The sequence below is a fragment of the Rhinolophus sinicus genome, linkage group LG02, assembly GCF_036562045.2.
Source record: "Rhinolophus sinicus isolate RSC01 linkage group LG02, ASM3656204v1, whole genome shotgun sequence".
Taxonomy (NCBI): domain Eukaryota; kingdom Metazoa; phylum Chordata; class Mammalia; order Chiroptera; family Rhinolophidae; genus Rhinolophus; species Rhinolophus sinicus.
The window spans coordinates 45,223,362-45,248,354 of record NC_133752.1 but is presented as its reverse complement, the minus strand read 5'-3'; the positions used below and the strand labels follow the sequence as shown (position 1 = coordinate 45,248,354).

Below are 24,993 nucleotides of genomic sequence, written 5' to 3'. Positions count from 1 at the left end.
GGCACCAGAAACCGTAGATGTGCAGGGAATGTGCTATTTCCTTGTGCAGTGTGACACTGGAGGACAGTCTCTGTGAGGGAGACATCTTCCTGTAGTTGAAACTCACATCAGAATACACACAGTAGAGAAATTGCCCATAGTTCCAGGTATGTGGGAAGCTTCCAGCGCAGTATTGCACTTCCTAACCTGTCTGTGGCCCTTGCCAAAATTGTGTCACTGCCAGTTTCTGTGGCACAGTCATCTCAGCTCTGCCACCTGAGAGGTCCCCATTTTTGAATAAGGGCCTGGCACTTTTATTTTGCTATAAAAGTGCCTTTGGTCACCTGCCTCCTCAGACTGACATAAGCCCCTGGCCCTTGAAAGAACCTACCCTTGACATGTGACCAAAGGCCCAATGACTTCACTGCTTATATCTCTCTTGCCTCCAAATATCTTTGCTTCATCTGTGCAGGTGAACACTGGTATCTTTCTGGTCTAACTCACCTTCCTCGTTCTCTGTACCTGGACAAAGTTCCTCCAGGGAGATAATCAAACATTACCTTCCTCAAGCCCTGCTAGACCCATCCTGATGTCATTTAGACATATGCAGTAGGTTCTCAATACATGCTTATGGTTCATAGACTGACTTGTTGGACTTTGTAAATGATCCTCTAAATCCTGTACTGTTTAAAGCAGTCACTCCTTCATTCACTCACATCTGCTCTCCATTTATACCATTTCCCCCAAAATAAGACCTAGCCAGAAAAATCAGCTCTAATGCATCTTTTGGAGCAAAAATTAAATTATAGTAAAATAAGACCGGGTTTTAAATCAATTTTTGCTCCAAAAGACGCATTAGAGCTGATGGTCCGGCTAGGTCTTATTTTCGGGGAAACATGGTACTCATTTGGCTTGGACATAATTTAGTTCTCTACCCTAGTTTAAGTGACATATGCTCAGTTACTATCTCTAATGTGTTCATCTACTACATTAAACTTTCTGAATCATGTCTGTGTAACTTCATTTCCACCAGAGATCCTTCTGCAGATGGATGTTAATAGATGATTTTGATAGTAGTGAATTGGTTTTGTTTTTGCTAATATGTAAAGAAGGTATGGTAAAATAGAACAGACTTTGAAGTCAAAAGGGCCTGTATTGAATCTTGCTATTATTAGCTGCTCAAAGGCTCCCATTTCTCATCAGTAAAGATTAGAGAGAGGCTTCCCTGTGTGATTGCTGTGAAGAAATGAGATAATATATGTAAAACAGCATAGCCTATGAGACCCTTAATATTCATTTCCCCTTCTCCATCTTCTAAAGAAGCAAAGTTAGGGTCATTCATGCAACATTGCTCAGTTAGGTTTTGTTCATAACAAGATTCTGAACCGTATTAATGGTAACTTATACTTTACAAAGGCCTAACTGATCATTGTCTAAGGAAACACCAAGAGGTGAGATCTCATTTCTTCACCATTAAATACTACAGTTAGCATAGTATTTAAGATATCTCATGCTCCTTTCCCCACTAATAAAATTAAAATATAATTCAATGCATTACCTTACTCATTCAACAAACATTAATGATTCAACAAGCATTTTCTCATTGCTAAACATAAAAAGTACTAGGTATGGAGTTAGAACATAACAGGACAGATCTCTACTACTGTGTAGTTTACCAAGTTACCTTCAACAGCTACATTCTAGGAGAGCCTTGTGCCAATGGATTGCAATTACATTTCCATTAAATCAATGATAGGACATTAAACATCAGTGTTCACAGTGACACATGTGCATATTACATGCTGTAAAGTCTGATGCCAAATAAATACAGTTGGATTAGAAAGTGCTTAATGCATGTGCTTTATTAAAATGGTGTTATATACACTGAGGTATGTGAATTTAGTCTGTTCACAGTTACTCTAATACATACATTTAAAACAATGGTCAAAGCAGCAAATATATCAGCTCACTACAGGAAGTGCTGTACACCCAAGTAGCACTTTGGTAAATGATAAAACAAATGTGTACAAGAGCACTTCAGCAGAATTTAAATTAATTTCAGACACACCAAGCTGCTAAATTCTGTACTGGAAGCCAACGGCAGATGAGTCATTCTTGGAGGTGGAAGGACACCATGATTTCACCACCTGGAACACTCAATATGACCATCAGTGGACCGTTTTAACCATCTAACAATCAACCAGTGGGAGCTGCCAAAGAGCCAAGTGTTCTCATTCCAGATGTCAAAAGCCACAGGCAGGTCATCACAATTAGGCTTGTAAAGACATGACTTTTTATTTCTGCTTAAGTCATCCAGATAAGTGAATCTAGTGAATATAATCAAATGTAACCCAACGAAAAACGTATGTCACTTTTCAGACATGGGCATGTGAACAATCAAAGTGCTAAAGGAAAATACAAATACATGTTTAACTGTTTGGTGCTAAACCTTACTCATCCTTTCCCCCCTCCCTGCCTTGAAGCATTTTCTGTCATATTAACCATGATATTAAATCTTTGCACTTTCTTAGAAAGGAAACTAAATGTCCTGTCTGATATTGAAGAGTTAGCATAGGCCTACTTATTCTCTGCCAAGATTCTAAAGAGAAAAAAAAATCATATTCCACTTTGAAAAGGTAATTTCTATTTAGATTATATGTTAATAGTTCTTCAAAGTAATTTTTTTAAAAAGTTGGAACTTGAGAAAAGTTCACATCAGAGAGTACAGAGATTCAAACTGATCTCTCCAAGATGAATTCTTCTCTCAAAAACAAATGCATCACTTTGACTCACTTAAACAACAAAGATCTGTAAGAAATGAACAGCTGATGGAAAGAAGGATGGCATTTACTTTTGAATATATAAGTACTTAACAACTTACACTGTGTTTCCCCGAAAATAAGACCCAACCATCAACTTTAATGCGTCTTTTAGAGCAAAAATTAATATAAGACCAGGTCTTATTTTACTATAATACCAGGTCTTATTTTACTAGAAGACCGGGTCTTTATAATATAATATAATGTAATATAATACCCGGTCTTATATAATGTAATATAAAACTGGGTCTTATATTAATTTTTGCTCTAAAAGACGCATTAGAGCTGATGTTCCAGCTAGGTCTTATTTTCGGGGAAACATAGTAGTTATGAAAAATCACAATGATTTCAAGATAATTTTGCCAGGAAAATGTTGGCAAATGAAGTTTGGCAACATATTTTAGGGAGATGATTTATAGACAACATATAAATGAAAGGCAAACATAAATACAATTGATTTAAGTTTAATTACGTTAATTTACACCATACCTATACTCATATGGTAATAGTCAAATGGCAAATTCACAGTTATAACTAAAAAACTATATTTAGAACAGTCCTTTTCTTCCCACTACAATTTGCATAATTCCGAGTATTAGACTTAGAAGCCTAACCATGTATGCTTATCTTTTATGGATTATAATAATCTACAAATTATTCTTCAACAGTGTAGCTTAAAAAACAAACATCAGAATGTTTTATGCCTTAGTCAAAGTTGACTGGTTTTGGGTTTTAAAAGCTTTTGAGGTGAAGCAGAGCAAAGCCCCACCCGCCCCACACCTACACAACCCTACCAATTCCCTTGTCAAACCTGGCCAACCACTCCAATGCATCAGTGATTCTTAGACCTTTCAACTTGATAACACCACTTCCACCCGTAGTTTTTAAAGTAAAAATGGTATAGTAATGTGAAGAATTCAAAACTAAAATGAAACTTACATCTTTAAATGTCATTTTGTGCTTTAGAGTTTTTGTTTGCTTGTTAGTTTGGAAATTCTCCATACTCCTAAGTGTATCTTCTATATTTAAGTTCCAGGACCTGACTCAGAAAAAGCAAGAAAGTTTTCAAGCTTTCTTAGTCTACATTTGGGTCCTCACTTCTCAGACAACAAATAGGAGACTATGTTCTTTCCTGCAGTGTTTTTCTTTCTTTCACCAAATTTCCTTGGGAAAAAAAAAAACAAAACCTGAAATATTTCTTTATCATTTTTCCCCAAGTACAATTCCTGATTAATATAGGCTGGAAAACTCAATATTTATTTTCTTCCATCCCCAAAAAGGTGAGATGATGTAAATATGTTGGGTCCTCTTCTTTCTAACAAGCCTTTAAATAAAACTTCAAGAAAACTGAGAGTTGAACATATATACTACATCAACTTTATCTTTATGCTTTCTTTTGCTTTTGTTTCTACAAATCTCCACCTCATTCTTAACACTCAGTATTTTTCTCACATCGTATTATTTTATGCAATTACCATATAACAGTGTAGCTTCAACATGCTGGTTCTGTTCCTGGGTTTTCCACATAAGTTATCCACCATAAAATATCCCCTACAGCCATTTTTAATCTATTTCCTCATCTGCCAATAACCATTGGTTCTCCACTATAAAACTGCCCTCAGTTTATCAAGAGATCTTAGGTATAAACATATCAATAATTTAAAGCTAACTGGTGAAGGAGTTATGCAGGATTGTTCCCTTTAATTTTCTATTACTTCAAAATATACATATGTACATACACTCACACTTAGTAACAAATTTATACTGTCTGCAGAAATAAACTGCAGATAATTCCAAACACACATCTAGAGATTCACATTTTAACAGCAAACTTACATGCAAATATAAGGTAGTATAGTTTTATATTCCTAAATTACATAGCAAGCTGAAATATAGAATGTTTTACTGTTTTAGATTTATCCCTTCTTATGAGCCTTAGAAATAAGCAAAAAGACATAAACCTCAAGCTACGTCTGTAGGAACATCAGTCAATGTGGTATTATTTTTACTGACAATTATCTAACATGCTTACTCTAGAAAGTGATATAAACATACTATATACAAAACATAGAGATAGCAAATGCAAACTTTATACAAGATACTCGATGCCATTGGTATTTAACTTTGTATAGCTTTGACCAAAGGAATCTTAGCCTGTGCGTTTTTTTGATATGAAGGAATAGTCGTATCTCTATAGCATTCTTAGCTACAAAACAGGAATGAACTGTGCATCTGGTGCCACAATTAAAATCTGTAAGTGCTCTGTTTATAAATATGTACATAATTTAGCAGTGTTATATCATCTGAATTAATTTCTTTTACATTGTTATATTTCCCAGTAAGCAGTCCAGAATACAAAATATAGTAACAGAGAACTGTCTCACACTTACTCCTTGGTACAGTCGTTAAAAATTGAAACACTTGCTGATAATCTACTGAATAGCTGTCAAAACACTAACTACTCTTGAAGAACTTGAAGACAAGAACCTATTCAAATGAATAAAGAACAAATGTGATCAAAAGAAACGCATAGCTGCCTAAGAGTTTTAAAAATTAGAAATTTCACACTCAGCAAGTATATGAAAACCACTTTTCATTTGTTCACTTAACTTAGAGACTCACAATAGCTGAATTACACATATATTTATACTATGTACAGTTGAACATAAATATAGTGGGTATTTCTGAAAAACTACTACGTAAATGATTATTAAGTTTACACTGGTTTGTATACTGATCTAATGAGTCACGGGCTCACTCTGGTACAGCTGGCTTTTTTGATCTAATCAGCTTCTTCATATATTTAGTGAAAAACAGTTGCACAGAAACTCAAAGTCCTGGCAAGCCATCAGGCCCATCGTCCACTGGAGGCAAAGCTTCTGCTGAATGAGAAGCTGATTTCGGAGTTCTTGTATTTTCCCCAAGCACCAAAAGGCACTACTACTGCAGTACTGTTATCTTCAGCTCCATACTGTATTGCCTGCAAGGTTTGGAAGGAAGGAAGAAAAAAACACTGGAAATTAGAGGATCTGTACAAAGAGAAATCATGTTTCCTCTGGAAGGTCAAACTGATATAACACAGTTACTAAGCCAATTATGTCACAATGGTTTGTGATCCTTTTTTTACTTCTTTTTTGGTTTGTGATTCTTTCACCATGTATCAATACCCACATAGTTTATTAGATTGCACATAGAATAATAGATGATCCAAAACAACCATATTAATGATATTCCACTGTAGTGATTTTGGCAATGGAAACACTGGTGAACTAAGGTATAAGACATGCAGCTCCAGAAGAAGAAAATAACATGTAAAGCATTTGGCACAGGGACTAATACAAGGTAAAGACTCAGTAAGTATTAGTCCTTACCTAGCAATTCTGCTTCTAGGAATTTAGCCTGAAGAAATAATTACCTAAAGAAGTGGATGTGTATGAAGGTGTAGCTACAAGAAAGTTTATTATGCTCCCTGCAAAATGGAAAAAGTGGCATAAACTAAATTTCCTACAGTAGAACTGTAAATCAATTTCAGGAACTAATTCAAACAGCAAATGATACAGTCAGCATTGTAAGTACTTCGGATTATATTTAATAGCAACTGTATTTCAAAAGACCTTCACAGCCTGAGGCAGAAACTGTGAAGAAAATCGTTGATAAACATATCTGAAGTAAAAAAAAGCCTCAAAAAGTAAAATGTTTTACAAACAAATTAAAAGAAAAAAAACGTGCAATATCAAGTAAAGTACTAATATGCTAAATATATAGGGAGTTCTTATAATGACCATGAAAAAGACAAACATGCCTATAAGATAATGGAAAAAACAAACTATACACAGACAAGAAATACAAGCTATAAAACGTGCTAGTAAAAAGTATAAATTGGAATAATATTTCTGGAGGGCAATTTGGCAAACTTATTAAGAGCTTTAGAAAACTACGTATTCTTTTAACCGAGCAATTTTACTTCTAAGACTTGAACCTAAAAAATAATACCTGAAGAAAAATAATACCTGAAGAAAACAGATATGCACAAATAGATATAAAAATGTTTATGATAGTGCTCCCCTATAACATGGAAAAGTGAACATAAACTAAATTTGCTGATTAGGGTAACTGTTAAATGAATTATGGTACACTAATATAGTGGAATACTATGCAATCATTACTAAATATCATCGCCATCATAAACTAGAACACACGTATCTCAAGATAGGTAGATGAAATTAGGAAAACGTGATCCTCCATAGAACTGGGCTCATTTCCTTAATCTCATGAACACCTAGTAACCAAGTGAGTAATTCATGCTTGCCCATTTATTTTCATGCAAACAGTGCTTTTTATATTCTTTTATAACTGTTTTAACTCTTTCGCTGTGTTAACTGATTTCAATTTTTTTTCAAAATGTGTCAGAAATCCACAAAAAAACACAAAGTTGATATTTTGACTATTTTATTCATTTAATAATAACAATTTGAGCTGTTTTGTATATAAATGACATTATTTCCTATTGTTATTCATTCTTGAAAAACAGAGAAACATAGAAAAATGTATATCTGCTTTCCTAAACTTCCTTTCTGGAAGTTTCCATCTGCAGCCAGCAGATGGAAATATTTATTCGGATATATCAGACCGTCTCAGCAAAAGGATTTTAAGTAATGTCTTATATCTTAATTACAAATATTACCATTGAAAACTTTGGGCCTTATACTTGAAACTGATATGAAATAATATTGAATGTCAGCTGTAATTGAAAAATAAATAAATAAAATTAAAAAGTGTAAAAAAAAGTTTGGGCCAAATTTGGCTTCAGAATTAAAAATGCAAAAAATAGCTGTTGAATTAAACTGTGCCTCTAATGATCAGTGATGGCTACAAGTTAAAAGAGCTATCTGTCCATATGGAGTATTAAATGACACATAGAAATTTTACATTTTCTCTACTTTGTATTATCAATCTTGCAAATTTTAGCTCTGACTGACACAGTGATGCATAACATAGCCATACACCTTTTTGTATTTGTTTCACACACCCATTCTCAAAAACCAGAGTCTACTGTGCTATAGTGTTCCTATACTGGGTAATTACTTGGAACAGTCAAACGGTTAGACTTGGGAACTTGGCTGATTGAAGCCCAACCAACAACCATTCCGCAGCATACACATAATTAGTTTTGTGATCTTGAATAAAAGTTACTACTTCTCTGCCTCTGTGCCTCAGTTTTCCTCATCCATGAAAAAAGGATAATACTAGCTCCAACCTCAGAGGGTTATATTGTGTGATTACGTAAGTCAAATATATATCAACAGAAGAGTGTCTGACACATAGTAAGGAATATATTAGTATTCATCATTATTATTTACTGGTGCTGTTACTATTATTTCAAGATGTGTACAAAGCCAGAAAATAAACAGCATATTTCCTTGGCATACTTCTTTTACTTAACTACGTGAGAGAATTGGAAAAATTTTTTAATTGGTAATTCTATGGAGTCAAGTGTAAAATTCATTGTAATACTGAAGCTAAAGCACAAGATTTCAAAGAAACCTCAAGCCTGTTGTGACCTGTTCAGGCTGCCTCAAAATCTGCACCTGGGTTTGTCCTCCTCTCCTCCCCCACTTGGGACTTTTGTAGCAGAAGCTCTGCTGTGTCACCTGTTCAGTCACTGCGTGGGCTGCTTCACGAGGATCATGGCACTGATTGACAAAGTTACAAATCTCCTGACTATTCACCATGAAGTTAATTCCGTCTGTGGTGAGGACTAGGAAGCTGTCATCAGCGTGATGGAGCTGCAATCAGAACCACATGCACCGGATTATGAACTACACTTGGCCTTGGGATAATCTTCACAACTCGAAGATTGTCTCTGTTTGCTGAGTGGTCATCTGTGTTTAACAGCTTGTAGACAAAACAGAGTGAAAATGGAAGGCCTGTATTTAGGGGAAAAGCAGCAATATTTAGGACCAACCACCGAGGACAGACCTAACAATTACTTAGTGACACCACAAAGGAAGTAGCCCGACAGCCAAATTCAAGAGGCAGCAAGATATAATGGTTGGGAGCACTGTCTCTGGAGCCAGGTTTCCTGGGTTTGAGACCTGCTTCAATTTTTCAGCTAAGTTGAACTCCAAATGCTCCAGATTTGTTTTCTTTGTAAAATGAGGAACAGAGCCTGGCACACACTAACCCCTATATAGTGGTACCTCGGTTTTCTAACGTAATCCACCAGCTCTGAAACACTCAAAAACAGCCGACAGCTAGGCCTCAGGATCTTATATTCAGGGGAAGCTGTGTGACATATTCGACTTCTGAGTCGTGTTCGAAAACCGAAGCATTTACTTCTGGTTTACGGCATTCATAAACCAAAATGTTCAACAGAGATTTTCGAAAACCAAGGTACTACTGTACTAGTATTTATTAGATAAAATGAATATAAATGGGCTGTCTATAAAACAGGAAATCATTTTAATTACTGTTTGCTGCCATTATTGGAAGCCTGTACTACACTCTAGTACCAGGTACAAGAGTAGGACAGGGGTTGCAGAGAGCGAAGTGATGGCTCACGACTGGATGTGTGCTGGGGGAGCGTTAATGTTAGTAGCATGCAACGGATGTCACAGACATAGAGGAGGGATGATGATTCAGCTTGGTGGAAAAGGGAAGGGAGGGTCAGCCTCCAAGTGGAGGTGACACTTAAATGATCAGGTGCAGGTGAGGAAGGCGGAGAGCCATTCCACCAGAATTCCACAGCAGGCGAAACAAAAACCAAACCCATCATCATACATTAGGCCTGGAAGGTAGTATCTTATTTTGTCTGAAAAGTTTATCTTTTCATTAATTATTCCCTTTTAAAAGTCATTTTGGCTTCATTTAAGGCTTCCAAGAAAGCCTGATGCAGGAGACCATCTTGCATTCATTCCCTGTGTGTATCTCAGGTGTTTTCAAGTCCTCTCTTACCTTAATCCTCTTTGTTTCAGGTTCTGCTATCACACCACTTCTTTTCAGATCCAAATCTCCAAGACTCCTTGTCATAGCAAGTCTGCCATTCACATGAGGCTGTCCCAGACTATTCCAAGCTATAAAACCACCACATTTCTTGATCCTGGTCAAAAAAAGTGAAGACTATGATGTGATATCCAGAAAACCAAGGCACAGTTTGCTGATCACTCAGCAAACAGAGACAACTTAAACTTAAGCATGAAATCAGTTTAAAATGCAGGGTTTCATTTCTATGAACTACATATAAACAACATCCTCGTTAAATGATCGATCAGCGGCAGGTGGTACCTTTCTTTTTCATCTTTTCTTTCTGGAGTATGGTCAGTGGTCAGCTTCATGGGTTTTCCTTTTCTACACAGAATAGCCCGGCTATCCCCAACACTGGCTACAACCAGTTCAATACCATCTCTCAACAGGGCTACTGTTGCAGTAGTCCCAGATGTCAGAAAGGTTGCTGTAAACATTATGAAAAAGAGTACAAGTTACTGCAAGTCAAATGATTGGATACAAAATTCTCATTACAAAATAAAACACAGGCATGTCAAACTAATGCTGAAATGTGTCATTTTAATTTAACTAGAGCTATGCAAATAAAATGCAAATGAACTATGTAAGAAAGAACATGCAGAGAAAGAAGTATTTAATTCAGTAACAAGGCTCCATGCAAACAGAAAATGTTACTATCCTAATTTGGTAAATAACTCATCACTGTCTCCAAATGGCCTCTGTTTGCATCAAGTAGAGCTGATATGAACTTATAATTATTATCACAACACTTTTGTGTGTACATCAGGTGTCAGGATTAAAAGTATTATATTTTAATTAGATTGGTTAATATAGTAGGGTGACTTAGGTCTACTGAGTCCATTCAGGCAAGCTGACTTTTCTATAATCTATGGACTCAGAAGGTTTTGTCTTCCATTTCTTATTCCCATTCTGTAAAAGTATCATTAGTTAATAGACTAAGCAAGATATGCTAAAGGCATATCATTTGCTGTTCAAGTGCTGTATTTTATATTCTTTCCTTCTATAGCTGTTTTAATTTTATAAATGTTAAAAAAATCCTAAAAAAGTCTCACATTCTTTCCTGTTTATCTTTGTTGAGCCCAGACATGAAACAAAGTTACAGCCATCATTAGATTAGGAGAATATTTAGAGGCAGGGGATGAAATTCTTTCTAGTTTCCCATAAACTTGGTATAGTTAACACTTCTATAGCTCCAGAAGGATCTAACACAATCAAGTGCTACTCCTGTGGTCATGCCCTGGGCCCAGAATGTTCTGAGAATGTTAATTTTTTTTTTCTGACAATAACAAATAAAATTAAATATTACTTGGCTGAGGTCACCACTATTTATTTCCTCCATCCAATGCAAACTGCATTTTTGCATCTTCTTTTGAATTATTTTAACAGTATCTGCCCTCAGTTCTTTACCACTTGTTAAAAAAATGTAGGATGCATTGAGCCTTGCTAAAGTGAGAATACTGTGCAGGTGTGGGCTAAAAGGTAAAGCAAATTGGAAGAAATTGGAAAAAAATAATAACTTATTTAAAGCAGGCATTGTTTCCCATAACACGGTAAATTCTTTAAATCAACCAAAAAATATTCAGGTGATCAACCAAAGATGATTGACTTCAAAAGCAGATTTAAGAAAAATTAAGTGCTATTGATTTGACTGATTGAGGCTCAATCTTTCCAATCTTTTTTTTAATAGATAATTTTAAAAACTTTCCCAGTAATGCATTCTGGAAAGACATATATATTTTCCAATCAGTATATTAAAATGCCTGCTTTAATTAGAAAAGTAAAATGGAGAAACATGAATAAACCCCACTTAATCTTTTATATCCATGCTGAACTTACTTTACTGAGAAATAGCATTTATACTTCTATCTTCCCATTTATCTCGATTTTGGAACTGTTTCAACAAAGCAATAATATCTAGGCAATGCTAAAATATATTGGTCAATGTATAACAAATGTTTTAGCGTTAAGTATCAGTAATATTTACATTACAAAGGTTAACTTTTGAGTTTTCCAAAACACAATACAATGGACTCGTGTCAGTTAAACCACTCTCGTATTTTCAAATGATTGGAAGAGCCAGGCAAGAGAACACAGGCATTCACTCAGATGCTACCTGTCCAGGGAGTTCAGTATTCCTCTTCTTTGTTTGAACTGTCAGCATCGACTTTTTTACAAGAGGTTTTTAATTGCACACATCAAAAGAGTTCTAATTTCATAAATGAAAATTTCAAGTTTAACCGTTCAGGATTATAATTCATGGCTCTGCCACTTCGGAATTTGAAAGAGCATGCATTTTACCAATCCAACTTGACAGTTCCAAAATCTCAGGATTTATGGGAAAGTTTTCAAAACTAACTGATGATTCTAGTTTGCCAAGCATCTTAGACTATAAATATTAAATTAGCATTTATTTTCATTTAACATTTAACATAGAAGTAAAAATTCTCACTTTTTACCCTAACAACAAAACTATATAAAACTAAGACATCTTTCAATAAGTTCTTAACACTCACTGGACATTTTCTACTGCAAGTCATCTCAACTAATGGGACAAAGAGGATGTGGGAACCTTCCAGTAGTCCAGGCTAGGAACCGCTGGACTCCTTCACCTGGGACAAAATTAAGCAGATCTCTCTTTCCACTGAAGCCCAGCATATAGTGTCCACGGGCTCCAGGTCTAGAGCTGCTGACCAGGCACAGTTCTCTGCCACAAATAACACGCACAGAGGCAAATAGGAAATTCACCCAGGAATTGTGCTCAAACATTACAAACCTGCAACACAGGGGAAGGCAGAGAAAGAGCTGCAAAATATGGGGAAGGATTTTCATTTTGGTGAAAATTTCACTCGCAAATTATATAATATTCCAGGAGATGCCAAATCAAAGATTCCAAAGCTCAGTTTGCCCAAGTTGGTGGTATTTTGTAGTTGAGTCTATTTTTCATCACAGAGTAATACTTCTTAGTTTTGTGACTTCCCAAAGTAGGAAAAACTATATATAAACACATGGGCACCAAAACACATATGCGGTGACAGAGACACATATCTACACACTCTCTCTCTTTCACACACGCACTCACTCACTTGAAGAGTAGTAAATCAGTACCTTTATTGAGTTGAAAAAAATGCATTGTATATTCATTTGGTAGCAATTTCAGAATTGTCCCAATAACAGAAGGGAAAATTCACAAGTACAGCACTGAATATTTGTCGTATCTGACAAGCGGTACATAGTTCGAGAGGATGTGAACTACAGTATACCACCAAATTACTGGGGTTTAAATACGTACATATACCAAGGAGGAATACGTCCTATATCAGATACAAGGAGTAACACACTTCTTATGATGCTCAATGTAGGATTTAGTATCTAGAAGCTATTTTTTGAGTGGATGATTGATTTAATTGTTTAAATAAAGGATAACAAAGCTCTTGAGTTCTAATGCATGTTTATAATTTTATGTAATTCATAAAAATGGGTGTTTCTGCAGCTCTCTCTTCCCTCCAGTGTTGCAGGTCGACATATCAAAAGAAAAATGATCAAGATTTCAAACGGCAACAGAAAGAGTAAAAGCTATACTTTTCAAAGTATAACCCCCACCTCCCTCCAGTAAGTATTTAACTGTGTAAACAGCAGTTTGAATAAACCAATGCAGTTTCAATATGTTAAAAATGGGTATTCCAGACATGTATGACTCATGACCCCCAAAATCAAAGTTATGAGCTGAAAGTAGACACAGAGCAATAAGAATCTCTCTTCAATACTATCCCTATTTATTTTATTTTATTTTATTTTTTTATCTTTTGGCTACTCCTAGCATAAGAATGATACTAAAAAATGCTGCGTTTCTAACACTGGTTGTTTTGTAATTTAATTCTTCCATAAAGAGATCACATAATATGAAGAGCATGGAAGTTTCCAATGAGACTCACAATGTTGTCACCATCTCCAACTCTGAATGTCAGAGCAAGTCTTCTCTTTTTTATCCATTTGTCTCTTGAGACGTTTTGTTGCTTTCAAACCTTAAGCAATCTAGAAACACTTTGAAGAGTTTATAGCATATATAGGATTATAATCTAATTTTATACTATCTGGTTTTAAGTGACAATTTGTTCATAAGCAATAGATTAATGGAATATTATTTGAATTTACTGGCTGGTTAATTATAAAAATACACATGACTGGTATAAGTTGAATACAAAAATATTCAAAGATAATTATGAAATTAGTTATTTGTAAATAAGGGTAAATTCAAAATTTATCAACAACAAATCAATAAAAATAGCCAGCAATTCCTTAGGGGCAAGATTCTTGCCCTTTCTTGATATGTGGCATTCTGATTTTCTCCTCAAACTACCCCCAGTTTAAACTAAAATAGTAAATATTTTAAATGCTAATTTGAAGTACTTTATGCAGATGTGACAGCATTGGACTAGAGTCTTGAAAAGATGAGAATGTTTTATTTTCATTTTATTATTTTCACTTTCTCTTAAGAAAGCTAATATAGTATGATTGAGGGACACTTCCTCCCATTTATACCTGAAATTCCACCGTTAGTGATTTATTTCTATGGTTTAACCAATCTTTTTTCATGTTTTCCCTACTTAAATTCAAATCCACTCAGGAGTGATAACTCATTAAAGTAAAAACATCCTATTACTAATTTGGTTAAATCAGCTATAGGATAATCAAGGAATAAATTATAATCACTTTGGTGAGAACGAGCAGGCAGTGCAGATTTAGTTCAATCTGAGTAACTTCCAGATTCTATGCAGGGTGAACAATGGAGATCCAAACCAAATAAGCACGGTCCCTACTTGCAAGCTACTCACAGTAAGGGTTCAAGAAGGGAGAATGGGTCTGATGGTGAAAGAAACTGGAGAGAGCAAACTGTAGTTACTTCACAATTTAATTTAACTAACACTGTTCCTCTCATATGTAGGAATATTACCCACTCTTACAAAACTGATACTGCTTTGGTTCTTACCAAAAACTAAAAACCAAAAAAAAAAAAAAAAAAAGTAAACAACTCTGAAATCTGAAATGGCTTAAGTTTTTCTTTTAAATCCACAAACTGAAAAGTTAAATAACAAAGAAATCTACCTTTAGTGGCTTTAATACACTTAATAGAATAGGCCCCAAATATCAAAAGGCAATTTTTGCCACCTTTGAAAGCCTTAGCAACTGATTTTGAATAAATTTTGAAGTTGTTCTCAAAATACTTCTGAAAACCTTGCCCAATAAGCTCTGCCTGTTTGTAGAACAGCAAGGGCACACCGCCTGCCCTGCAGCCGACAAAATCGTGGTGTGAGACGCAGCCAACCTGGTTATGGATGAAACAAGCATACCAATATGGATACCAATATTCAGAGTTATAAAAATATAACGGTAAGAAAGTGTTTTAGTTCTCTTTTCCTTCATATATTTTACCTACTAAAATCAAGAGATAAATCTTATGCCTAAAATTTACCCTCTCTCACCCCTATTTTCATAATAGGGGACAGCTAGAAGGAAAAGAAATGTCTAACGGAATAAAGGAGAAGAGCAAATGGGCCTGAATGATCTACATATGCGAAAATAAATCCCCAAACAAAGAGATGGAATCTAATCCTCTTCTGAGGAATATGATGATGGAAAGTTTCTCAAAAAAGATCAGGAGAACCCTCTTAAGATGGTGAAAGGAGCCATTTTAGTCTTTTTCTCTAAATGACTCTCATCCTTAGATATGCCTGTAAAAGGGGCCACAATGGGTGCCAGGAAATCCCAGCAACTGCCCTTTACCTCTCCTTGAGTTTCAGTTCCTTATCTGGGAAAAGGGGAGAATTTCCATCCCTACACACTCCAGCTGAACATTGTGAAAATGACATTTCTGTGGTGCACTTTGACCTCCTTTGAACAAAAGGATGAACCAAACACAGGTTAATATTATTGCATGATTCATTTTCATTCTACAGAGGGTGACAAAAAAATATACACACATTTTAAGAAAGGAAAAGCGTATTAAAATGTACTGCTCAATAGATTCTGATAACAAAAGATGAATACAAGTCACGTTTGACTTTTGCAATTACAAGAGGTGCTCAAAGTGGTTACCATCAGCGTCCAGACACTTCTGACTATGGCAAACTACTGCTTGAGCAACGTTGAGCTAAGTGTCCACTTGTATATATGTTTTTGGCACCCCCGGTATATGCACACATTTACATGGTTGCTACAGAAGTTTTCAAGATTAACTTTATAAGCAAAAGACTTGGGGGCCAACTAACTAGAAAACATTAACTACATTTTCCTGAAATGGTTTTGATAAATTTTGCTAAGATCAGAAACATTTTACTTTCAAATTTTAAGGACATACAGTACACAAAATTTGTGTTTTAACAAATAAATACAAAAATACCACTAGTTACCCCAGGAAAGAAAGCTGCAAGATTAATCTTTTTTCAGTGGGAAGAAAAATAATAACTTCATTCTAATTATATAAAATAGTGTGTATTAGTCATTGTCCTTTCCTACCTAGAACCAATCAGCAATTTTCCTCTTGCCTGGACAATTACTGTCCTGGCTAGATGAGATTGCCCTGTAGTGTATTTCTGGATTTGCTCATCAGATTCATCTAAAAAAACAAAAATAATAAACCCTCTCATAGTATGACTATCTTGACAACAAGCAATCAAACAGAATAAAAATATTTTAAATCTTTTTAAAAGTGAAATTCAACATCAGAATCATTTTAGAGCTTCAATTTCTGAACAATTCTCCAATATATTTCATTTAAAAGTGAGGTACTAACATTAGTTTTGTTTCCAAACAGCATTTAAAGTGATTCTTTATATAAAATAATTTTCAATCTAACATCCTTACAAATAAAATAACATTAAAATTCCCAACCCCTAAAAAGCTTAAATTGTTTCCATTTTACCTCACATTCCCCAGGACCTAAGAAATATAACTGTTTTACTTACCATCAGCAGATAGGTGGGCAAGCCTCTCAAAGGCTTTATCTATTTCTAGAAAAGCCAAGGTCAACACAGTTTCCAAGTTCTTCTCTTTAGGAAGCAAATCCCTTTGTGGAGAGGGAAAAAAGAGCCCCAAACAATCATTTTACAATAGGCTTCTCATCTTCCTCTCCTCCAGATCATTCTAGCTAGCAGCCACCTGTGTGTCTTGCCTTTCTGGTGCACATTTAGTGTCTACTAAGTGGCAGGCCTCTAAGGACACGAAAATAAAAGCCCAAGTTCCCATACGAATCCTTTCTACTGCAACCCTGAGGGGGTCAAGAGTTCCTTCATATTAAATTAAGCCACTGAGTTCTATGGGATAAGGCAAAATATGCATAAATCAACTGATAAACAATTAAAACAATTGTACGCAGAAGACAAGAAATAATCACATGGCCATAACTCTGCCACATGTTCTGCCCCTCTTTTAATGCTACCAGTAGTGTGACCCGAAAAAGTACATCAATAATAACTGCAGTAAATAAACTATGTAAAGAGCTTCAATACACCCACATTAAATGCATTTTCCCCATACTAATGACAATCATCTTAAGCTATTTTCAAGTATTCAAAGATGTTCATACCACTTGAGAGAATAATTACCATTTATTGAACCAGTATGTGTCATGCTGGAGTAAATGCTGCTCATAGATTCTCATAGTACATGAAATCATGTACTTTATGTTAATGCACTTAAAATGATCATAAATCCTGTAAGGCAGATTCTGGTTGTTAAAAAAAAATAGAGGCCCAAAATGCAGTCACCTGTGCTAAGCCTATACCACCAAAGCAACGCTTAATATCTAACCTAGTTGCAATTTCAACCTTCCCCAGGAATGCAATCTTAACTGGTCAGTCTGGAATTTTCTGATCAACATAAATGAGGTAAAGGTAACCTGCCACATAGGCCCTTTCTATCCCTCAAAGGAAGATGAGGTAACCTGCTCTTTCCTTACCCCTCTGCCTATAAAAGCCTTCCATGTGTTCAGCTCCTGAAGCTCCTTTCTAATTGCTAGATGGGATGCTGCCTGATCCATGAATCGTTCAATAAAGCTAGTTAGACCTTTAAAATTTGTTCAGCTGAATTTTTGTTACTTAACATGGTCAATGCTCTCACCAGAGGAGTTGTGAAAACATGTATTTCTGAAATGGTAACAATCCTCAGTAATAAATGGCATGCTTAAGCTACTGTTCGTCCATAAATCAACAGTATAAAACCACTCAAACAATGACATTAAGACTGAACATCTCAGCCAAAAAGTGAGGTAAACACAAAGTCTGAGGTAAACTGCGAAGTCAAGAGTGAGTCCTTGTACCTACATGATGCATTGCTCCATGTGGGTGTGGCAGAAGTCAGCAGCTGCAGGCCCACCATGCCCATCAAACACGGCAAAATACAGGACCTCCTCTGTCAGCTGAGCAAAGTCAAATCTGTCTTCATTCTCTTTCCGTTTGCCAATCTGTGAGGCGCAGCCCACATTTTCCAAGCTGATTTTGGGTATTGGCTTGCCATACTTAATGCTGGGCGGCAGCAGAATTGGCTCATCAATGCGGTTATCCCAGATCCCAAAATTATCCCAGGTGGCAGGACGACCGCTACCATCTGAGTCATATCGAGAACACCTGGGCTCTGAAGTGGAGCTGTGGCATGTGGGTGTCACCCGCCTGTCGTCCTGCAGCAGGCGGGAGCTTAGCAGCACTCTCCTTCTCACCTGGTTCCCACCGCTTCTAACCAAAGTGATTAAGGCAGCTGTTGACATAACTCAACTCCAGAGGACTCAGTAATCAGGGAAAGGTCAATGGAACAATAATGGAATGTCTTCAAGAAAACTGATGCAACTGAATAGAAAGAGAGAGAGAGACTCCATCAGTAATTCGAATATAACTGACATATTATTAGATATTACCAAAAATGAAGGCATAAAGGGATGTGGCACCTAACAGCCAACTTCTAAGAATAGTGGATCAAAAATGAATTGCTTTATTTACCCCATTCACAGCATTTAAATTCTATAAAAATTTGACAATATGCACATATCGTATAGAACAAGTGCTTCTCAAACTTTCACACAAAATGATCTTTGATCTGATTAACATGCAGAGTCTGATTCAGTCTGTCTGGAGGGGAGCCTGAGATTCTGCATTTCTAACCAGCTCCCTGGTTGATGGCTGTCTGTTCCAGCAGACACTTTGAGAAGCAAGAATACAGAATGCAGGTAGTAAATAAATATTCTTCCCTTCATTAACTCCATTTGCTCTGGAGAAAAAGAAAAGGGCAAATATTGAGAATAACAAAGTCTCTTACGAGAGGTAGAAATAAGAGAAGAAAAAAGTAACCAGTTAATAGAATGTTTATGATAGTTCTGTACCCAAAGAGTGTCCCCTAAAACACCTACGATCTAAGTTCTGTTTTAAGATTTCTTAACTGACTAAACTTTACATACTATATTACCACAGTTAACGTAAATTGATTCATGCAAACACTCCCAAAAACACAAGGATGAGCCAGTTCTGACGTTTCCCTTTGTGGTAGATACTCACAGGGAGGCTGTGTGATCTAAGGAACTGGGGAGGCACTGCATTTGTGACACGCTGCCCTGATTGCCGAGCAACTGATCTATGCATTTACACTAACAGCTACAGCTCTCCTCTCCCACAACCCCAGGAGCCCACCCACCCCTTAAACTCACTGCCAACAACTATTATTCTGCACCCCCACTTCTGGACTCTGCCCCAATGCTAAATCCTAAAGCCTCCTCTGGGTATGGTCAAGTGGAATTCCTACGCCCTCATAGGAAGGGCTGTTTCTGACAGTTTTACATACAAATAAGGTTCTAAGCAGAAATTCATCTCCATAGTCCTTCTGTTCTGTTACTTTATGAATTAAAAACCAACTTGAAAATATAGCATGATGTTAAGATTAGATAATGCTGGTGGAGGGTATACAGGTGTTATATTATTCTCAATAGTGTTTGAATTATTTCACAATAAAAAATGAGCTTGAAAAAATATATCTCCCCAAAAGGTACAAACATACACAACACCAAAAAGCCCAACTTGAGTGCATCTATAGGAAAATGAGTTACAGATTTCATTTTCAAATAAATTCTTAGAAATCAGTGTAACTATGTATAGGGAGGTCCATTACACCTTTCAGTGAGTAAAGCAGTAAAAGGATGAGGTTCCAAAGAACACCTAAATATTTAGGCAATGAAAGACATGAGCCCCCCCTTATAGTACTGAGAACAAAGATGGCCCACCAAACAATGAATGTTATCATGAAAGACTTAGGAGGCCATTCCTTTTGGCCTTTTAGCTAATATAATGTATAAAAGACTGAAACTCACTTTTTTTATGACAATGTGAGAGGTGGTAGAGACATAGCATCTCTGGCTATCAAGTATCTAAGAGAAGTAACACATTTCATTACAAAAAGAGGTGTTTATTCCTTTGCTTCTGATTGAAGGTTACAGTTTATTCAGCACCAATAACTGTCAAATGAAGATGATGACTTGTAGAGAAATTTCAAGCTATAATGCAATCTAGCAAGGAAGAGAACTAAGTACTAATTACTGATAGACATAATTCACAATGCAGCTTTATACCACATAGAAAAAAACAAAACCTTAAGTGTGTTGCTTAGAAAACACATTCATATTTGAAGAGTGCACCAGAAATTAACAAAGTACTATTGTTTTGGCTTCAATCTGAAAGCATGTATGCCATATTCAGTCTTGGGTCATTTTGCAATCATGCACCTACTTTAAACAAGAGTTCTAAAATTACAAACAAGAAATATTGAAAAAGTTTTTCTGCAGCTTTTATAGGATACCCTTGTCCTTTTTATCCCTCTTTATCTTCCAAATATAAAAATAAAACAGAGCTGCATTCTCAGCAGGGAACCAGTATCCACTGGAAATATTATTTAAGAGAGAAAGAAAATGCAAGTTGGGCAGTTTCTTTAAGCCTCCCTGTACTAAAATCAGTCATCAACCTGGCCTCCTTTCTCATTTATTATCTGCACAATCACCTCAGGAAGGAAGCAGAAAACTCATAGAAAAGCACTGCCTTTGAGGCCTACTGTTGTCATAGATGAAATGTGGGGCAGATAAATAGCTGTTTACATAACTAGATCAACATCTCTTATGCAAGCAGGAGATTTAAGAAGAGTTTCACCTCCTTTTCCATAAGCAATATAACTACACCATACTAATCTCCCCTATATTCCTAAGGAAACAATCAAAGAGCACCTGTGTTCCCAAGCTAACTAACAACTCTGAATTAAACCTGCACATCAAGAAAAGTTTCCTCCATAGCTTCAAACTCGGAATCAGCCATCATAGGTCCCAGCTCTCCAGATGCCCATGGAAATGTCTATGCACTGACTAGCAGGAAAGAAAGTAAAATTTATGATGTGAAAAACACACAAAAGCCTGAAGGAAAAAAAAAATCAGTGTTCTTTATTACAAGAAGAGTGGAGAACAAACTGGCAAACAACTAAAAAATATTTTTATTATCTGTCAGTTAAGCAATTATAAATTGGCATGCATTTATCATTCTGCTAACTAAAAACAGTTATTTAGGAATCCCTTATGTCAATCTTTCAATTGGAAATCATGACTAGTTTTCTTATATAGGATTTTAACATTTATATTCAGTCTTTGAAAGTCAGTCATCCAAAAGGGTCAAAGAACAGAAGTAATTCTGATTGAAAGCTATATGAAGACACAAAAATGTCAGAACAAACGTTAAATGAACTAAAAGCACAAGAACACATTACGCTACACATCATATTGAGACAGGTTAGCTAGCTGGTCCAATTCCCTCATAGGATGGTGGGCTGTGCCCCCTACAACTAAGATTGAAAAAAAACAGCACCTGGACTTGGAGCTGAGCTGTGCCCCCCACAACTAGATTGAAGGCCAACTTGGAGCTGATGGGCCCTGGAGAAACACACTGTTCCCCAATATTCCCCAATAAAAAAAACAAACAACAAAAAATCCTCTATGTTCTACATACTGTCAATAAATAAACTGAAAGTACTTTCCTTTTTCATCATTTTCACATTGAATTATGTGACTAGGCCTTCTCCATCTTCCTCCTTCTCAATGCTTTTAACTAGTTAATCTGGTATTTTGAAGTCCTGACACAGAACTCTGACTAGTGAAGAGAGATGGCTCCTGCCTCAACAATGGCCCCTGGTTTAACAATTCTGACTGGCCCAGGAGGGGGGTGGGGAATAGGGGGGAGAATCTCAGCAATGAGGGTTAAATGGAAATATTGTAAATTGTGAGAGGCATTGAGATTCTACATAAGATTGGTGGTGAAGATCCACATCCTGAGAGTAGGAAATCTCAGGTGAAAAGCATCAGGATGGAAAAAAAAAATGCATTTGGTTTCTAATAAACTTTTGAAGTACATACTAGATTTAAAAATAAAAGCTGCGGGGCAGGGAAGAAAATCCACATATACAGCTACAAGATTGCTATGCCAATTTTACATTTCATTTAACTCCGATTTTATAATCTCTACGGTTTAAACACCTCAGAGCTGTCCAAGTATATTTTTGGAAAAGGGATGTGCTCACTGTCTCTGGCAGGAGAGTGAATTTGGGACTTCAGTTAAACTGCTCTTGCCCGTTGAAAGCAGGTCAAAAGGGTGTTTTATGGTTGTCGTTTTAAACCCATGCGAAATTATTTAGGAATTTTAAGAATTAGTACTAGTGATAACCCGCTTAGTTATCCCTCCAGCAAAAATATTTCTAAGTATTCATATCTGTCATTATAAAGTGGCACTCAGGTATCTTACATCAGTAACTTCCATAATGGATACTCAAGATAATTTTAATGTTCTTAAGCCAAATATTTCTTTATCGACTTAAAAAAACAAACAACTCAATGCATTCTAATAAATTCAAATGGTATGGACACCTCCAGCATATATTTCAGGAAATTCGGACTCTAATATCTTCTTTATCAGTACCATAGGCAGGAGGAAGGGAAAGAAAATCTACTAGTTTACACGAGGGGAAAAAAACAACAACAAAAACCCTAAATGACTCCCCTTAGGTTTGATGGAAAAGTGTTTAGATGTGTGAATAAAGAACATTGGAGCAGTGAAAAGTACTCATTATTCTAATTCCATAGAATCTTTTAAAACATTTGTTAACGTGGACACAATTCACAGACTATTCCAAGCCTGTACCTTTACACTTCATGGAAGAATTTTCCTTTACATTCTATAGTCTGTCACCAGCACCTCTCCTCTCTTCTTTTTTTCTTCTCTAAGATTCCAATTAAGGGAGGTGCCTGTATTAGTGGTCAATAGAAAGAGGCTTACGATGGCAAGAAAAAAAATCATTAGCCAGATCTCACTACTCAAAAATTATACCTAAGGTATTTTATTACACAGAGGTGCACCTGTTCTTTTCCTGGAATAAAACGATACTATTGCTGTTTTTCAAACCCATTATAATCTGTCACTGTAGTCGCTTATTCTGAAACCGTCCGACAACCTCCTTCTTTCCTTGGCCCTGGTGGAGGGTGCAAAGGACAGAAGCCCTCGGTGCCCATTTCCAGTCTGAAGCTCAAAAAAGCTGATGGAGCTTTAGGGACTCCAAATTCCCGATTTCCACCCGGATTCTCTCGTCTTTGTCACCTCCTGCGTACAAATATCTCATCTACAGAAAGCGGCTGCTAAGAAAGACATCATCACCAGCCACAGGCCTTATTACAATGCTCTTCTGGCAAAGAGCAAAACCCACGTCCTCACATCGACACCAACCAAGCCTCTGCATCCTTCTCTATTCCGAGCCCCTGAAAACCTCCCCGCTGCACAGTTCAGGGTCCTGCGAACGGCTCGCTGGCCGTGACAGATGAGTGGCCAGTGCGATACAGGGCAGGAAGCACACCCTTCCGCCCGCGCAGCACTGCAGATGGCTGGGTTTTCCCCAGCATCTTCCGCCGCCTGGTCTCCGCCTCTTAACCACCCTCACCATATACAGATCCCGGGTGTCGTTCATTTCTCCCTCGCCCCGGCCGCAACTGCGGCGGCGACGCGGCACTGACCGCGGCAACATTCTCGTGTCCGGGGGCTGGGACAGGGCGAAGCGGGGCCTCACTAAAAGGAAACGGGAGCGGGCAGCCCCTGCCTCCCTTGCTCCCTCCGCCTCGGCCCACCCCACCAGTTCAGTGGGCGCCTGCAGCCTGCGGTCACATTCAAGGCAGAGAGCGGGGTCTCAACGGGAAACGCCCGCAGCCCGCCGTGCAGCCCCAACATGCAGCCGTTGACCTCGAAAGGGAAGAAGTGGTGCACAGAGAACACAGACACCGACCGTAGGGGCTCGGACTGAGAGGGCTGGACAAATTAAACCTACATTTCCCCTCACCTCCCTGGGGACCCCTGCCGCGTTAACTCTCCATTTCGCGATATGCGAGCGGTGGGTGCGACCCAGCCTGTAAATATTATACAAGGTTAACATAAATAAATGAGGTGCAATCTCTAGGTTCTTACCTCGTGATGGCGAAAACTTTAATTAGCTAACGGAAGGCGGGGGAGGGGCTTTTTTGGTCGGTAAATAAGAGTGCCTTCTCCGATACTTCTGAACCCGGGAGGAAGAACTTAGAACAGCCACTGGCTCGTCTGCTGGAAATTTTCGAGTATTTGTCGCCAGCAGTGGGCCAGACGGTAAAGGGGAAATCTGTTCCTGCTGACTGACAGCAACTCCGTCCACTCGGCGCTTTGGAGAGGCGGTGCCCCAGCCCGTCACATCAATCATAGATTCCGAGGGGAACGAGCCTCCCCGCAACTGCAATTTGACTTGGCCGACTTCTCGCAGTGCACTGTGGAGCGACGTCGACTTGGGCCAGTAGCAGCCAGCGACGACATCCCGCCCTCCCGAAACCCTTGGCGCCCCGGCCAATGGTGGGGCGCCTCGGCGGTGGGTGGGGTCAGGAGACCGTGACTAGCCAGCGGGTCCACAGGGTGGAGAGGGGTGTCACTTTGGGCAAGTGGGCGGTAGGCGTTACAACCAGCAAACCATAAACGGAATGCTAACAGTTTGCCAGGGCCAAGAGCTTGAAAGGCATCTGGTTCATTGCTATTCTTTTGAAAAACTCGAAATGCAGTGTTCTTCGTTACTGGAGAGGCATCTTGTGATCCCTTGATAATGTCGA

At 37.4% G+C, this 24,993-nt stretch overlaps 1 protein-coding gene across 2 annotated transcripts; it reads right to left on the bottom strand.

Annotated features, from left to right (window-relative positions):
- Positions 1–1,815: 1,815 nt before the first annotated feature.
- Positions 1,816–24,657, bottom strand: PPM1K (protein phosphatase, Mg2+/Mn2+ dependent 1K). Of its 2 annotated transcripts, XM_074323674.1 has the most exons (8): positions 24,332–24,557; positions 23,024–23,127; positions 18,140–18,658; positions 16,784–16,884; positions 10,083–10,248; positions 9,753–9,897; positions 8,450–8,584; positions 1,816–5,778 (listed from the first exon to the last, which is right to left on the bottom strand). In XM_074323674.1, the coding sequence occupies exons 3-8, from the start codon at positions 18,577–18,579 to the stop codon at positions 5,647–5,649; spliced, it is 1,119 nt and encodes a 372-aa protein (XP_074179775.1). In that variant the 5' UTR covers positions 18,580–18,658; positions 23,024–23,127; positions 24,332–24,557; the 3' UTR covers positions 1,816–5,646. The 2 variants fall into 2 exon arrangements, with proteins under 2 accessions (XP_074179775.1, XP_019596674.2); XM_019741115.2 differs by lacking the exon at positions 23,024–23,127 and having other exon boundaries at positions 24,332–24,657.
- Between the last annotated feature and the right edge of the window lie 336 nt (positions 24,658–24,993).

Excerpts from the sequence above, each read along its gene's own strand:
- PPM1K (XM_019741115.2), bottom strand. The coding sequence starts at position 18,579 with ATGTCAACAGCTGCCTTAATCACTTTGGTTAGAAGCGGTGGGAACCAG. Across the intron at positions 9,898-10,082 it reads AGAAAAGATGAAAAAGAAAG|GATCAAGAAATGTGGTGGTT; the intron begins GTACCACCTGCC and ends TTTTTTGACCAG. Across the intron at positions 8,585-9,752 it reads CTGAAACAAAGAGGATTAAG|CTCCATCACGCTGATGACAG; the intron begins GTAAGAGAGGAC and ends TTCTGATTGCAG.